We start from the raw sequence: 16,601 nt of genomic DNA on the forward strand, positions 1-16,601 counted from the left end.
ATGTCCTATATACAAATTTTGTACATCAATAAGATTAATTAATTTCCCAAATTGGAATCAAGTTAATCCAGGTTCCCGAATCATGGTGGGACTCTGACTCCACCTCCACCAACATCCCATCTCAACAACAACTCCTCACTCCTCAGTACTTCCTCTTCTCTTTAATCTTTGTGCACTTTCCATCCTTTTTTCAACTCCATAAATATACAATTACATCTAACCCAGATAATACTTTAATCCTACAATTTTCTGATCTCATCACGTGGTTTCCTCATCTACAAAACTTTATTATTCTATTAAAATCACTTCGACGAACAAACTGTAGATCTTCTTCATCACCCTTGTTTATCTTCACTATTTTTCCAGATCCAAGTTTAACCCAACCCACCTACTTTTTTTTGTCTTTTATATTGCAAGCTTATATTTTTTATTCATCATTGACCTTACAATTTTTACCCACTTGCTCAAAACCCTAGAAAAATCATCAATTTTTTTAGTACCCAGATAATTGCACAAAACCCTAAATTGCAAGATTTAATTTTTAGAGATGAAGGATAAGAAATCTTCGAAATTGAATCATCAACATCAGAATGGTCACTCTGCTTCTTTTAAATTGGGCAAATTGTTTGATTCTGATGCTTCTTGGGATAAGGTGAAATTTCTTATTTTTTTGTTGTAGAATTATGTTGTTTGAAGTTTTCTTTTTTCTATTTCTCTTCATCGATTATTTCATGATATTGTGAATTTGGGTTTGTTAATTAGTTTGGAAATCCATAAGATTGTTTTAGAATGCTAGAAGATTATGTGGAATATCCTGTTAATAGTAAGCTGGACTTAAAGATGTAAAATTTGTTCAATCTTAATTAGTGGGATTATTAAAGTTTTTGCCAATTACCCTAATTGAGGAGAGTAATGATGTTATAGTCAGTCTTAATTGGTGGGATTGTCATGTTGACCCTGTTAATTGTGGGATCTATCCTTAATTAGTCAACTCATGATTGATTGAAATTTTAGTCAATCTTCATTGGTCGAATGGATTGTCCAAGCATTAGTTAATCTTAATTATTGGGCTAATTGCAGATTTACTAGATGAGTCAAATTTGTCTGTGATTTAGTGCCTTACAGTATATGATGGAGTTTCATGGTTTTGACTTTTTAAATGACATTGAACTGGTAATATAGCGAAGCCACTTTTGAGGTGAGAGCAGTGTTTCCTAATTCGTTATCTATCTAATTTACCTTTTGAATTCGCCAATTCACCCAAAATGGGCCAAAAGTGAACCAAAACCGACCGTGATTCGCTTTTTTCAATTCGCGAGGAGAATCAGGGAATTAGATAACACTTGGTGAAAGTACAATTGCCAGCTTGATTGTTATTGGATACAATCAATTGAATTTTAGTCTGGGAAGGTTCTATATGGTTCGGGCCAAAATTATGGGGTTTCTTGTTTTTCTTTTTTCTGATCTGTTTGTGATAGATATTGACTATTGAACTGCTAATCTTTTCTCCAGGATCAATTAGGAGATGTTCTACATTGGACTCGACAAGTGGTGGCGCTTGTGTGTGGATTAATTTGGGGTGCGATTCCTTTGGTTGGTGGCATATGGCTCTTATTGTAAGTAATTATTTAGAACTCTATGTTCTGGACAGAGTTGGCTTACTCTAAAAGATACTTCCTCCGTGTTTTTATTGTTGCTACATAGAGAAAGTGGAGGGTTTTTAAGAGAGGTAGAGAGAGAAAGTAGGGGACCACCACTTTTTGAATAAAAAACCATTTGTTAAGGAAAAAATATGAGTATTTTAAAAGAGAAGGTGGGGGACCACCAACTTTTTAAAGTATTTAAGATTTTTATGGTGAAAAGGAATCCATTTATGGTATGTAGCATCTATTATGACATTTCCATTTAAGGGAAATGTAGCATCTATAAAAAAACGGAGGAAGTAATTTTGTATCATCATGAATAGGATGTGTTCAACACTCACCTTAACTGACACTGGCATGAATTGTTGCGTTTATTTATTTTCGGTTCACCAATTAATTTGCGTAAGGTCTTCCTTATACAGTATGCATACATGTGTTATTACTGATATCTGAGCATTTGGGATCTCATTGTTGTGGTATGTTTGGAATGCTGTCACAATATATTTTCTGGTTGTTTGTAGAAGTTCCTTTTCTTTGATGGATGATCATGTATTTATCGTCATCATATCCGCTGAAAAAAGTGGTTGGCTATTTGCAGATGTCAGCTTTAAGTAATTTAGTGATATGGCTTGATCTGCCATCAAGTTTTGAGATAAGGAAAATAGGTTATTGACTTATGGTAGAAACAGATCAGGATAATTAAGTCTAGATAAGTCCAAATAAAGGCTTCCCAAATTCAATTGAAAACTACAAGAAAGTTCTCATTGCGGTCTATAAGTGAAGATTAGTTCAAATAAGAAAAAAAATGAGTTCGTATAACCTAATAAGTTCACATAAGGGCTTTTCATGTAAAAGAAACAAATCCTAATATCTTGAATTGTTCTTATGGATCTTCTGATGGCAGTATTAACAATTTGAGCGCCGTCCAACTGACATGGCTAATATTTCAAATTCAAGGGCTTAAATTCACGGTGTTTAGAATCTTAGATGAATAGAACTATCAGTTTTTGGTTATTGTCAACCCATCTATCTTTCTATTCCTCATGATTAATTGTGCCATACTTTGCTGATTTATGGTTACAGATTTTTGGCAATTTCAACTGCAATCGTTTATGGGTACTATGCGTTGATATTAAAGATCGATGAAGAAGATTACGGGGGTCATGGAACTCTCCTCCAGGAAGGGCTTTTTGCATCAATGACACTCTTTTTGGTATGCCTTTTCACTCCCTCTGCATCACATTCTAGAACTTTAACCTTTACATAAATTTCTTTTTTCTTTCTCTGTTTCATGCATTTCATGAAACCAATTTTCGTCTTTGTATTGTTGCAGCTTGCATGGATTGTAGTATACAGCTTGGCGCACTTTTGATTGGCTAGGTAGCAAGAACTATTCTTGATTGATGATGAGATGATCCAGTGAAGCTTGTGCCAAAGTTTTCATTAATCTACTGAGAACCATTAGATAATTCCATTATTACAACTGTATTTGTTCAAAGTTTGTACTTCTTTCTTAGTTATATGCCGAAGCACAAACATAATAGCCTTTGTGTTGATAGCAATGTTTTCTCTAGCTTTTTGATCCATGAATTTTCTTTTGATTTGACAAATTTCGGCATGCCTTCTTTGAGGAATTCACAAACTCTCTTCTTCTCTGCCTTGTTGAGATTACAGATTAATTTTACATCAATTTCAACTATAATCATGGGTAATCCCTATTATAGTTCGTGAGAAAACTACATTCTTAACAGAAACAATTATAGTGTACAAATTTACTGTTAACTGGCCGTTTAATGACTGGTAGTAAATGGCATGCATTGTTATGAGTTTACATGTATTGTTGTACCAAACGTGTTTTTACACGAAGAGAAACGATATTTGGAGATGGCATCACTAATCACAACACCTACACTGCACAATTACTTTTATATATTCCCATAATCACCATATAAACAAGTCATAAGAGCTAATTTATTGAAAATTTTAGCTGTGTCATAATCCTATTTCGTGTTTCTTGTACCATTATTTTGTTTTTTGTTGTTTCTTTTGTGTATTTGCATCATTGTTGCGCTCATGTCCAATTAGTCCATTAATTCGTTTAATATGTACTTTGAAGCATATCAAAATGTTATAATATTTGATTAATATGTACTTTGAAGCATATCAAAATGTTATAATATTTGTTTTGAATCGAGAAGTAATTTATCATAATTGCTATCAATACTTTTAAAAATAAAGATGTCAATGACAAAGTTTAAGAAACAAAAAGAGTATAAAATCACTAGTCGAGTGGCACATAACCTGTTTGTCTCCATTAAGCATCTCATCCATTTTCCATAGCCAAAAGACGAAAAGTCGAGACGAAGGTCATGAGGGTGTGTGTTTTAGCACATTAAGTAGAACCACCCCCGAAAAATGCGCATAACCAATATAAAGAAAAGAAAACAAGAATTATGAGAACACCATATACATATATACTCTACTTCATTACTTCCTGCACTAGTTGAGACAGCAACATCTTGTTCAAACTAGTTTTTAACAGTATCAAATTTGCTTTTTGTAATCTTGTTTACTTTTGAATCTTGTATAACCAGACAGTTCTTCAACTCCAAAAGAATCATCCTACTGTACATGACCTCAATTACACATTTAACTCTCTGGTGGTCCTGTTAGCATGTCAATGTTTAATGCCGGCCACTTCGTCTCTCAGAGATCAGGTAGACACGGCCATGAACCCACCGTCTTTTAAGTTTTGAAAGAGATTGCTGCAAAAGGACAAAGTGAGATGACATATGTTAAAAAACTTCGATACCATCTCCAAACATCATACGCCAGTACCAACTTTCCATAAACCTCAAGCACTCACGGTGAGTGAGTTTTGTTGATATTAGGGATAGAGACCAACAAATACATGGCTGATGGCACTAAACTAATTACTTATTCTATGCATAGAAATGATCTATATAAACTTGACAATATGTAAATTACAGGGACTTAGGTCTATATGACTAAAACAATCATTAGATCCAGATTTTTAGGCCCTCTAACATTAGAGGCCCTATGTTGTAGCCTGCAGGTCATTTTAAACACCTCTTAGTCGATCCCTATTGAAAAGGATTTCTCACATATGTAATGTTGCAAGTTTTGATACTAGATGAGGATGTTAGAAATTCTTTGTAGAAAGTAGCAATATAGTGAACCTAGATGCAACTATAATTACCTCAGCCTTGGTGCGAAATTCAAGCCGGCATTCGCATACATGGCAGTCTGCTCTATGGGCAGAGCTATTGCTTTGATCTGACCTCAAAAATGCAAAAACCTGCAAGATATTTTTGCCAGTTATTTTGTGAAAACGATGATTACGATTACAAATTGGGCACAACCATGACAAAAGATTGCTAGAGATGAGATGCAAAATCAGTTAAGCTAACCTCCTCTCCACAACTGGGACATGCTCCTCTCAATGCCACCAGATCATTCCGCCATAGGCCCTGTAGTGCTCGAGCTGAATAGTGAAGATGGGCATTAGATTAGATATGGACAATATCAGTATCAATAGCTAAGCTTGACCAAATATAACAAAAAATATCTTCCTCTTTCACCCTACAGAACATCCATCATTGCATCTAAGGAAGCTTGGAATTTACAGATGGTAGAATCTATTTGATTATTTTGTTTTAACTTTTACTTTCCCTTCCAAGATGCTTATTCTTCCATTGTTTGAATCATTGCTTTCACTCCATTTCACAAGGAACAAAAAACTTATAATGATATCCATAGAAAAGAAAGAAAAAACCATTTATGATCTTAAATGACATGGTGTATTCACTATAAAAGTTTTCCACTATACATGGCACCTAAAATACTACTACATATTATGAGGCTGAGGGTCTGTCATGAACTAGCATAGCTTGGACTGATTAAGAACAAGATTTAACAAGTAAAATTAGAGTTGGATTAATAGTTTTCTGGAAAACTGATAGAAGGATAAATACAAGCTTTCGAGAGGCTTGCTCTCTTCCAAAAGAACTTTTAAAAGTTCACTAAAAACACTCATCAACATTCAGCATGTCTTTCCCTTTTTCATTACCCCAATATATCGAGTATTTCCCTTATTCCCCAAGCTACTAATCAAGATAATACCTAAATTACCCTCCCCTTAATATCAGTTCATTACAGGGTCTTAGAGAATCATCCTGTTTATTATACTAGCGTGAATAGGTTCAACAAGTACAGTGAAGCAATGGAAATGAAAGGACAGAAAGCAACATTACCAGAAGCTGATGCAATTGGGCAGCCAACTGCAGAGCCCAGCAGCATGAACAACACACTATTCAACATGCCAAGAAACTCCATTGTTGCTGGTTGGTTGCTGTAGACTGCTTCTGAGTCAAAAGTACCCTGGTAAGCTAGATAGACGGTGTACAACATGGGCACCAGGCATACTGAACTGCCAAATGCAAGTATCAAAAACCAGACGCTCGCCAAAGCAAACACCTGCGAAGGGTCTTCCTGCCCTACATACACGTCATTACATCTTCAACTAATATATAAATATCCTCCTTTTCAACAGAGAGGCAAAGTTTCTAATTTAACAGAAGTATATTAAATAATACAACTGCAATTACTACCATTCAGAAGTAAGACCAAAACCAAAACTAAATTAGGCATTAACAATAAGGTAGTAGCTCCCAAAATTTTATTTACAAACCATCAATGTTCTCCTTTTTGTAGCTCTTTCTTTTGGTTGTTTTACCCCGGGGGTAAGGTGATAGTCTGATAGAAAGTAAAATCAGGTCTAATCCTTTGCCTATGTCATTCATAGAGTTTAAACAGTTGCTGACAATTTGATTGTCACTAAATCTGAAACTGCCCCTCTTCATTGATGTCCACACTTAAAGTGTGGAGCATATGTGGAGTATTGCCAACTTCAACTAATGCAGAAATGTGGCAACTGTTAAAAGGTTTGTGCAAAAGGTTAACAGGGACCTTGATGAATTACTGAACACCTTTATTAGAATTTATCTCATTCTCAAGTTCAGTGATCTAAGCCCTCATACTCGGGAAGGAATTAGGAAGACAGTGTTCCAACCCCCCAAACAAACCACACTCCGGGTCCCTCAAGAAACAATTGTCAAAACTCAAAACCAATCCCTTGAGTCACTCTTTCCCCCTCAAACTTATCACCCGATAGTGTGTATAAAATAATTTAAGCACATCAGATCTATGTAATATTCTAGATAGTCTACACCAACAAGACAGGACATTGGAAAGGAGTAAGGACTGAGAATCCATCTATTTTGTCATCCGTGTACATCTTGAATTTGCCGAAAACATTTATACCAATAATAAAAGCCACAGATCATTAACCTTCTTAGAAATTGGCTCCAGCTTCCAGATGCAGTGGAAAATCTAAATGAGCTTCTATATTAACACCTGAAAGACTATCTATCTCATCATACAGATCAATTTCATCATGTGTATAAGAAAAAAAAATGTGTATAATGAGGGCCAACAGCTCATTCTCTCAGTTATTATCTTCAGCTCACACTAGGAAAACTCTTTATTTGTACTTCATTCTTATTTCTTAGTCATCAGCAAATTAAAAAAAATTCAGCTTCTTTACACAAACTCTCACAGCACTTTGGCCAGATACACGCAACTTACCACAGAAATTTAAGCAAAAGTGATATAGCAAAAGTTCTTTTACAATGTTCTTTTTCCCAAAATAAGGCTAACCATCAATGATACAAGGATACAACTGTTTTTTACTTCAATAACATCACCTCATTGGGGATAATTCACTAATCTAAAGGTTTATTAAGGGCAGCTCCTCTTATCACTACAATTCTTCACATCCCCCGAATTCCTTACCAGAGTAATCATACTTTCCAGATCCCATCTCTTCCAATTGAAAAGGCCAACGGAATCCCAAATCCCCTCTTTTACCATTTACTCTTGAACAGTCCAATTTCAATTATTCATTAAATCTATCAAAAAGTATTCATCAAGTTGTTTCAAGTTTTGCAATTTCGAGTTCATATTCAGTCATTCCTCACCAACTTTCAGGTCAAGTCCAACAGTAATTAGCTAACTTCTGCAGTTTTCTTTTTCTTTTATATCTTGGTCTGAAAAAACCTTATCCAATCCCCTAAATCATTCATGCTAGCAAAGGTTGGATCAATTTTGACATGTCTATCAAATTAAGTCCCGGAATCCGAAAACAGATACAACAAACACAGAATAGAGAAAAATACTTAACAATACCTTGCAATTTTCATGTTCCAATTGGAAAGTAACTAAAGAGAAATTAAATCAGTGTAACACATAATTCAATTCAATTAACTGAGAATAAGTTCACCTGAGCATCAGCATAGGTAGATTGACGACGCAAACTACACCTCGGATATTTCACCGCAGATTTCGATCCATACCACCTCAATTTCAACTGTTTCATCATCACATCACAGTTAAAATCTCATCACAAATTCAAATAAAAAAAAAATCAAACAAAAAATCAAAAATAATCACTCACTTCAACTCTATCAAACATATCATCCATTATCAACGGTTTACCACTGTAATACGCATCTTTCGCCTATCCATAAAACAAAAATAAATATTAATCAAAAGTAAAATTAAAAAATACAAATTCATACATTTCAAAAACAAAAACAAAAACAAAAAGAAAGAGAAATACCTGATTGTAAAGAGCTTCGAGAGTTTCTTGGCTAGCAGTTTCGATAGGTCCGACAAGAATACACGACGGACCTTCGGAAATAACCGGAGTCACCGGTGGTTGACCGGCGGCGCATGTGGAAAAACAGGTAAAATCACCACAGTGTCGTCGCAAAATAGCGACGGAGTAGAATTTTCGCCGGAAAAAGTTACCGGTGATAAATTTAGGTGAGTTGATTACGCGAGTAGGAGAGAGAAAGTTGTCAGCTGCACCGGCCATTGGCGGTTAGAGAGAGAAAGTATGAGTGTACGTATGTGTGGATAATGTGAGGTTTACACGCGAATGGAGACTTTAACGGTGTCGTTTTGGATACTTATGGTTTGTTGAATTTTTTTTGGGAAAGAAATTAGTGGTTGGACGAGAATGTCCTTTTGTGGTGAGAATTGGAAGGACAAAGGAGGTGTTTAATATCTGATTGTGGTGGCCCATTTATGATTGTGTGTGTGTGTTTTTGGTTTTTAGGGTGTTGACGAATAGAAATCTTTTAAGCAGCCACGCAAGAGTTTAAGAATGAAAATTTATAAAAAAATGAAATTTGCGTCTGCCGGGAGTCGAACCCGGGTCTATTGCTTGGAAGGCAATTATCCTAACCGTTGGACTACAAACGCCTTTGTTGTATGCCATACTTAAGAATCATCTATTTACTTGCAACGGTTTGAATTTACAATATTAACAACTCTATTTGTATTATTTTTAGTGAATTATTATTGTTAAGAAAAATCATATTTATATTAAATCTTGTTATATTCTTCTCGGTGTATATTTTTCGAAAATCTACTTTTTATAATTTTTAATTATTGGTACTTAAAGATATTAATTATTGAAGTTATGTATTGGTAAGTGTGAAAGTCAAACGGTTTCAAGTGAAAAGAAATCGATGAAGTATTAGTATGAAAAAAAATTCATGATATTTTAAAAGATTCCACTACATTTGTATTTTTCTTAGGTATTTTTGTGAAAAGCTAGTTGATGAAGTATCTAAAAAACTTATTAATGATTGTACTCACTCCGCCGTCTTTGAAAAGAAGGAAGAAAAAAATACTCTCATATGCATATTGCGTTTATAATTAATTATTAAGTATTGGAATTATGATGAGTTATATTTGCGTGTAGTTTAGGAGTTTAAATTAGATTTGAGTTCGAGTTTCAGATCGAGAGAGTAAGGAGAGTACAAGGAAGAAAAAGATTTATGGCAAGCATTGTTAAAAGAGAAAATAACATAATCTAGAAAAGGAGGGCAACATGGAGAAGAGAGGGGGATAGAGACTAGAGAAAACTAGTATGTTAGCCTAATTTTACTCCTTAATAAGGATATATTGATTGAAATACAACCACATACCACATATGAGGTTTCCAATAAAAAAAGAAGACTAAATTGTAATTTTGTAGCATAACTATCATCATATGCTTTTGTTCCCAAATAAAATGGGCAGGATCGATGCTTGTTATGTTTTGGTCACGAATTAGGTATAAGAATATATAGATCTTAACTTGTAGGCTGTAGTTGAATATATAAATTTGTTATGTAAAAGCGTATTCATAATGATAATTATATGTAAATTTCCATTGTTCTATTTGTTGCATCAATATGATGATAGCAATGGTGAAATTATATGTTGATCCATTATAAACCATCATAACTAGCCCAAAACAAACATTCTTGAATTTTTTCGATGATGCCAATATTACTTAGCCATCACCTGTTGCTCGATAAGAAATGTACTCATATAAGTACAAAAACTACCAAATACAATAATGCAAAACCAAATAAAAAATAAAAAAATTCCATTACTACCTCAAAATTGAGTACTAAAAACTTTGAAAAAAATTAAAAATTTGTGAAATTTCTAGTATCAAAATAACCAGAAAAATAAGGATCCCATTCATGTTCTTTCAACTTCCCAAGCCACCTATACTTCCATGCTTGTCTTTCATCATAACCAAAACTATCATCTCTTCCTTCTTTCATATCCTCTTTAATCCTTCTAATTCTCTCCAAAACACCTTTTATAGACACATCAAATGCATCTTCCAAAGTCTCTAATTTACACCTTGGATCAGCATAAATTATCTTAGGAATCAACTGTATTATTTCTTCTCTCATTTCCTCAACTTTTTGCATAGGTATATTCTCCAACACCTTTTGTATATTAACTGTCCCATTTCTTACCTCATACATAGGAATAAAAACAGAATACTTAGTAAACTCTCTAGGAAAATGCCACAAATACTGCACATAAGCTGAACCAGGATGAAAAAAAACAGGTATACAACCTGCAAGTATGCTGTCAAATGTTGATCTTCTAGTGTAAGAATCTCCTGTAGGTTGTAAACAGAAAACAGAACTTTGGAACATTTTCATCAGTTCAGTTGGTTGATGACACATATTCTTCCAATTCTTGCAATGAATCAACATACATTTGTTTGAACTCTCACATTGTTTGATCAATTGATTGCGTATCGAATCTGGTCTGTCAGGTCTTGGTGCACCAGCAAAAGAAAACAGATTCCTCCTGTTATGCTGTCTCATTCGAGTTTGCCATTGAAACACTTCGGCATCATTTGCAGGGTGAAAATAAGTCGGATATGGTATACCGAAATCATTGCTATTCCAAGGTGATGATTCAATTACTAAACCTGTCATGTTTTTTGATTCAGGTAAGTAAAGGAATTTAGTTCCCCAATCTGGATCATTCTTATTTGCTGATGACCTTCTAAAATCCCAAGTAATTCTTCCTGCAACAAAGAAATGATCCCTACCCCACCATCTCTTCCACTCTTGCTTCCTCTTTAGTAACTTGACTAACTCGAACCCACTTGAATCTCTTACATCGGAGTCTGTATTCCATAAATGCCGGGCTACATCAAGCCCGGCGTAGAAAGGTACAAAGATAGCAGAAGCTATAGAAGGATCATTAGTTAAGCAATCATATTGTTTCATCCTGTTGTGGAAGATTACTTCTAATAAGAATTGATTAGTTGAAAACCAGCCATATTCAGAGAAAACATGGTCTAAATTTGGAAGTTTTGGTCCTAGACCTGAATTTTTTACATACTCACACATGTCCATCCATAAATCAAGAGACTTGCAATCTCTTAGTAAGTCCACATTGAACCTTCTAGGGAGTGTGTGTACAAAAATGTAACGGCCATTGCACGAATTTGGATCGGATTTTAACTCAGTTTTGCATACTCGAGGTGGTGGTGGTGGTGGAGATGGTGGTGGAGGTGGTGGCGGAGAGGCAATGGACTTCACTTGCACTACATTATTATCTTGATTGAAATTGGAATTCACAATGTGTGCATTTGGGAAATTCTCAGGTGATCTCCTCCTTTTGGATTTCCCTCTTTTTTTTCTCTTCTTAGTAGAAAACATTAGTTTAAGATTTTCCTCCTTCATAGCTTCTTTTTCCCTCAAATCTTTGATAATTTGATCTTTATCAATCTGTTCATCAACTCTCATAGAACCACTTTTATCACTTTTCTCAACAAGATCATTTATATTAACATCTAAAAGCTTATCAATCTCATCATACCCAATTTCCCCTGTTTTTTCCTCTGTTTTTTCATCATCAAATGTGGAGGTAGAATTTGTGATTTCACTAGGATTAGAAAGAAATGGAATTTCTTGATTATAGTTTACAGAATATACGTAAAATTTCGCCAAAGAAGCTACACTATCAATCAAAGATGAATAATTTAGGCAAATTAAAACTGACCACATTGTGAATAAGGATATAACTAGAAACCATGATTTACTCTTACATAATGCCATGGTTGTTTTCTGCAATTGTCCGCGTTGAGCTCTCGTTCTTCGATGTACCATCAATGTATTAAAGATGAAATCAAGAAGAATATGGAGAGCATAATATTCAGTGAAAATAATTGTAACATGAAAATTAAGGATTTTAATGAAAAATGTTGTAGGAGAAGAAAGTGTAAGGATGATTAAATTTTGATTAATTGGGAATTAATATGAGAAATATGATTAGAGAGTATTGATTGAGAGGATTGTGAAGATGCTTAAGGGAGTGAGTGAGTTACTGAGGAAGGTGAGAATGTTAGGGGATGAAGTGTAAATTTTAGGCTGAATAGGAGCAAAAATAGTGGAAGAAGCTGAATTTTTCAATGATTTTTTTTATGAATTTGGACTGAATTACCTATTTTATAGGTTTTTACATGTAATATAAGGTGCAGTTTTTCAGAAGTTATAATTTTATAATTTTTTGCATCAAATAATTAATCAAAAATTATTAAAAGAGACCGTCTAATTTTAATATAAAAGTAGACAGTCACTAAATTGATTAAACTAGTTACCGAAAGAAATTAACTTAGTCACTATTGGGCTAATTCTTTTTTTTTTAATATTGAGCTTACTATTGCCTTATATTAATTTCAAAATAGGCGGTCTCTTACAAGATAAACTATTAATTAATTACGACAAAAGAGATTTAGAATAAAAATTATTTATTGTATGAAATCTTTTCTTAGCCACTAAAAAGTTTAAATTTTATGCACATAACTTATGTGGTTGTTTGACATACAGTAAGCTATAGGCAATGGAAATTCGCATGATTATATCTTAGCATTTCGAACTTTACTTTTTGGGTGCATGGATAATTAGGAACAAATTTCCTCACCAAAATGAATGAATGAATAAATAATAATCCATGATTACAAGAATGATTAGCCATATGAAGTATATTGAAGGAAAACATATGGTGCTATAGAATTTTTCTGTAATTACAAAGTTGATGGCACAAATATCTTCCCCTAATTTATTTCGTCACAAAAAATTTGAAAAAACACTCCAAAATCCAAATACTCAACTGTGAGATCGACCTTCAATTATCACTCATTTGAAAATTATAAATTACCAAAAACATGGAGTATTAAGATTTTATATTCCACAATATACAAAGAGATCTCAAGAAAAGGTAATGTTGATCAACTAATTAAGTAAGTAAAATCACATCCTTTAGGATATTCTAAGAGATCTTTGATAAAAGGAATGTCACAATTACTTACTTAGGTAAGTAATCAATTGATTTTCTTCCCTAATTTCTCATGATTTCCTTTAGATAATGCATGCTTATAAATAATTTTTAATGCAAATATAGACAATATATGCACTTTAAAATAATACTGCTTATATTGCACCAAAAACAAATTAAAAGAAATATAGGGTTGTTTTCTTTGACATAAAACAACTGAACTGAGCTGAACTGATTGGAACTGAAGTGAACTTATTGAAACTGAACTGAACTGAAAATAAGTTCGGGAGAACGAACTCGTAATATACTGATTATATATACGACTTAGATTTTCCTATTTATTCTATTAAGTTCTTGTGAATACTCCATTGAATAGCTTCATGTTTGAATGCAATTCAGCTTTGCTTGATGCCTTGATCACCAAGATGGTTTAGAAAGTTAAAATAGCTATATAAAGTGTTTCAAGGAAAAAAAAAAGGGGCCCTATAAAATTATTTTTCCTATATCTCTATCTCTATTATATAAGCCAAGGGAAGAGGTGTGATGTCCTCTTTTGAAGTGACTAAAATACCTTCTAATCATTTAAGTTTTTTTTTATAAAAAATTGAAAAATGATAATCAATGAAACTTGCCATATGAGTAGGTCAAAAATGGAATATGCAATACCATTAATAACTTGACAAACTAGATTGACACGATTAATTCAAGAAATTAATTAGAATCTTCAACCAAAAAAGTTAGCAACATATCGTGATAATATAATATTTCATATTTACAAAGTTCAAACAATATGGTTTATTAACATCTATATTGTTAAAAAACTATACTAAAGTCGCTGAAAAGAAATTATTAAATCATCTACCAAAATTTACAGTGTATGGCATTGAACAGTTAAACATCATTCACCTTTAATTAAAAAAATAATAAATCTACAAAAGAACCTCATAATTTACATCACTATTAAAATAATTTTAGATAAAAAAACATGTCCATTTATATATAACTGCATAAGATTATCGACGCACGCATCGCGTGCATATGTAACTAGTTTATATATAACGGTAGAAGGCTACAAAAAATAAATATATATGCTTGAATCATATAATAAAAACTCTAAAATGAATAAAACCGACTATTAATTATTACTCCCTTTGCCTTTTTTTTTTACTTATTACATTGTTTTTGCACGATTTTCACTATTCTCCCATGGACTATCCCCTTGAAAAATAGCTATCCCACTCAAGATTCTCCAATCCCCCAAAAAAGTTGTACTTCCAACTATATTCTTCAGGAAAACTCTCAAAATTTGAATTATTATTATTATTCCCTCTTAACATGTCCATCCTAATCCCCTCTATCCTGCTCAAAACTCCCTTCACTGCAATATCAAATGCATCTTCAAACCTCTCTAATTTAGAACTAGGATTTGCATATATCACCTTTGGAATCAACTTAATCACCTCTTCTCTCATAGCTACAACCTTTTCCTTAGGAATCTCTAGCAACCTCTTTTCGATGGCGAAATCGCCTTTATTTACATCTTCCATTGGTATAAACACTGAATAACTTGTGTAATTCTTAGGAAAATGCCACAAGTATTGCACATAAGCAGAAGCAGGATGGAAAAACACCGGTATACACCCACCTAAAATCGAGTCGAATGTTGATCTTCTAGTGTATGAATCCCCTGGAGGTTGTAAACAAAACACTGATCTTTTAAACAATCTCATTACATTTTTTGGCTCATCACAATTCTTAATAATCCCATCACATTTTAAGAACTCACAATGTTTACCTTTTGATCCTAAACATTGATTGATAATCTCATTCCTTATAGAATCTCGAAGTTGTACTCTTGGTGCACCTACAAATGAAAACAAATTAGGCCTATGTTTTTGCCTCATTTGTTCTTGCCAAACATATATTTCATCATCACTTGAAGGATGAAAATAAGTTGAGTATGGTATGGCAAAATCAATGTTGCTCCATGGACTCGATTCGATCACTAAACTAGTCATGTTCTTAACCTCTAGCAAGTTGAACAGAGTGTTTCCCCAATCTGATACACTATCTGTTTGTCTTCTAAAATCCCATGAAACTCTTCCAGCTACTAAAAAATGATCATGTCCCCCCATTTTTATCCACTCGGGTTTTTCCTTTAGATATTCGACTAATTGAATTGACGCGTTATCTCTTATCTTAATATCGTCATCATCCCATAAGTACCTCCCTACATCTAGCCCTGCATAAAAGGGCACATACACAGCTGATGCCTTGGAAGAGATGTTAGTCAAACATCTATATTGCTTCATTTTGTTATGAAATATGACTTCTAATGAGAATTGGTTTGTTGCATACCAACTAGTAGAGTAATTTAGGCGCGGTCCAAGACCAGAATTTGTAAGGTACTCACACATGTTAAGCCATTTGTTAAGAGTGTCGCATTTTTCGAGCAAATCATCGTTGCATTTGCTAGGAAGATCTTGAATGTAGATATATTTTGCTTCACATTCATCTGAATTTTGTGCAAGTCTTCCTTGATTCTTCATACTGAAAGTACTATTGTTGAGGGAAAATATGGTACTAATATTGGCTAAGTAAGATAAATTTTGGTTAAGGAATGTTGAAGAATTGAAAAAGACTAACATCAAAGTAAGAATGGAACAGATAAAGAGAATAAACGAAGTTGATTGTGAGTAATAATATGGTTTATTTGAAGACATTTTGTGGTTAACTCTTTTCATCAGAGTGTTGCACTTTGGTTTAAAAGTATTAAGTTTTGTACAAAAAAAAGGAATCACTGAGAATGTGAAGAGCAAGAAATGAGAATGTGGGAAGTCGGTGTTTAAGTGAAAGAAATACAAGAATCCCTTGAATTATAATGCAAGTATAGCTTGGAAAGTGGGCTATACAGAGAAACAAAGCCAAATTTAACGTTGCTAATTAATTGCACGCTTATTAAACTGTGTATTATGTGATCCAAGAAAGAATTTTTTTGACTTATGCTGATCATGACCAAGGTAAATCAGTTGTCGAGTTTGCATTATTCAATCAATATTAAACATAATAATTAAACGCGAATATATGGGTGCAGATGCATGAGCTTGGTACAACTGGGTATATAATGAACGAACCCGTATTAGCACAAATTTATAGAAGTTTGAGAGGGACTTATAATAATTTATCATTGAAGGCACTATTTTTAATTCATACATAGAAGCAGAA

General features: G+C 33.5%; 4 protein-coding genes and 1 non-coding gene across 5 annotated transcripts; 1 reads left to right on the forward strand and 4 right to left on the reverse strand.

Moving 5' to 3' along the window:
- The first annotated feature begins 37 nt into the window (after positions 1–37).
- On the forward strand, positions 38–3,277 carry LOC104900097 (hypothetical protein). Its single transcript, XM_010687437.4, has 4 exons — positions 38–652; positions 1,513–1,616; positions 2,727–2,856; positions 2,977–3,277. Exons 1-4 carry the CDS (start codon positions 548–550, stop codon positions 3,013–3,015), a joined length of 378 nt encoding a protein of 125 aa, XP_010685739.1. The 5' UTR covers positions 38–547; the 3' UTR covers positions 3,016–3,277.
- Positions 3,278–3,933: 656 nt separating this feature from the next.
- LOC104900099 (PGR5-like protein 1B, chloroplastic) lies at positions 3,934–8,747 on the reverse strand. The gene is made up of 7 exons (XM_010687438.4): positions 8,344–8,747; positions 8,179–8,241; positions 8,005–8,091; positions 5,918–6,155; positions 5,075–5,148; positions 4,864–4,962; positions 3,934–4,408 (listed from the first exon to the last, which is right to left on the reverse strand). The coding sequence occupies exons 1-7, from the start codon at positions 8,599–8,601 to the stop codon at positions 4,328–4,330; spliced, it is 900 nt and encodes a 299-aa protein (XP_010685740.1). The 5' UTR covers positions 8,602–8,747; the 3' UTR covers positions 3,934–4,327.
- A 171-nt stretch (positions 8,748–8,918) lies between these two features.
- Positions 8,919–8,990, reverse strand: TRNAG-UCC (transfer RNA glycine (anticodon UCC)). Its single transcript has one exon. It is a non-coding gene; the product is annotated as a tRNA-Gly (tRNA).
- Positions 8,991–9,751: 761 nt separating this feature from the next.
- Positions 9,752–12,208, reverse strand: LOC104900448 (xyloglucan galactosyltransferase KATAMARI1 homolog). Its single transcript, XM_010687864.3, has one exon. The coding sequence runs from the start codon at positions 12,206–12,208 to the stop codon at positions 10,211–10,213; it is 1,998 nt and encodes a 665-aa protein (XP_010686166.3). The 3' UTR covers positions 9,752–10,210.
- Positions 12,209–14,587: 2,379 nt separating this feature from the next.
- On the reverse strand, positions 14,588–16,003 carry LOC104900449 (probable xyloglucan galactosyltransferase GT11). Its single transcript, XM_010687865.2, has one exon. The coding sequence runs from the start codon at positions 15,923–15,925 to the stop codon at positions 14,588–14,590; it is 1,338 nt and encodes a 445-aa protein (XP_010686167.1). The 5' UTR covers positions 15,926–16,003.
- Positions 16,004–16,601: the final 598 nt, after the last annotated feature.

This window comes from Beta vulgaris, chromosome 7 (assembly GCF_026745355.1).
Source record: "Beta vulgaris subsp. vulgaris cultivar EL10 chromosome 7, EL10.2, whole genome shotgun sequence".
NCBI classification, from domain to species: Eukaryota; Viridiplantae; Streptophyta; class Magnoliopsida; order Caryophyllales; family Amaranthaceae; genus Beta; species Beta vulgaris.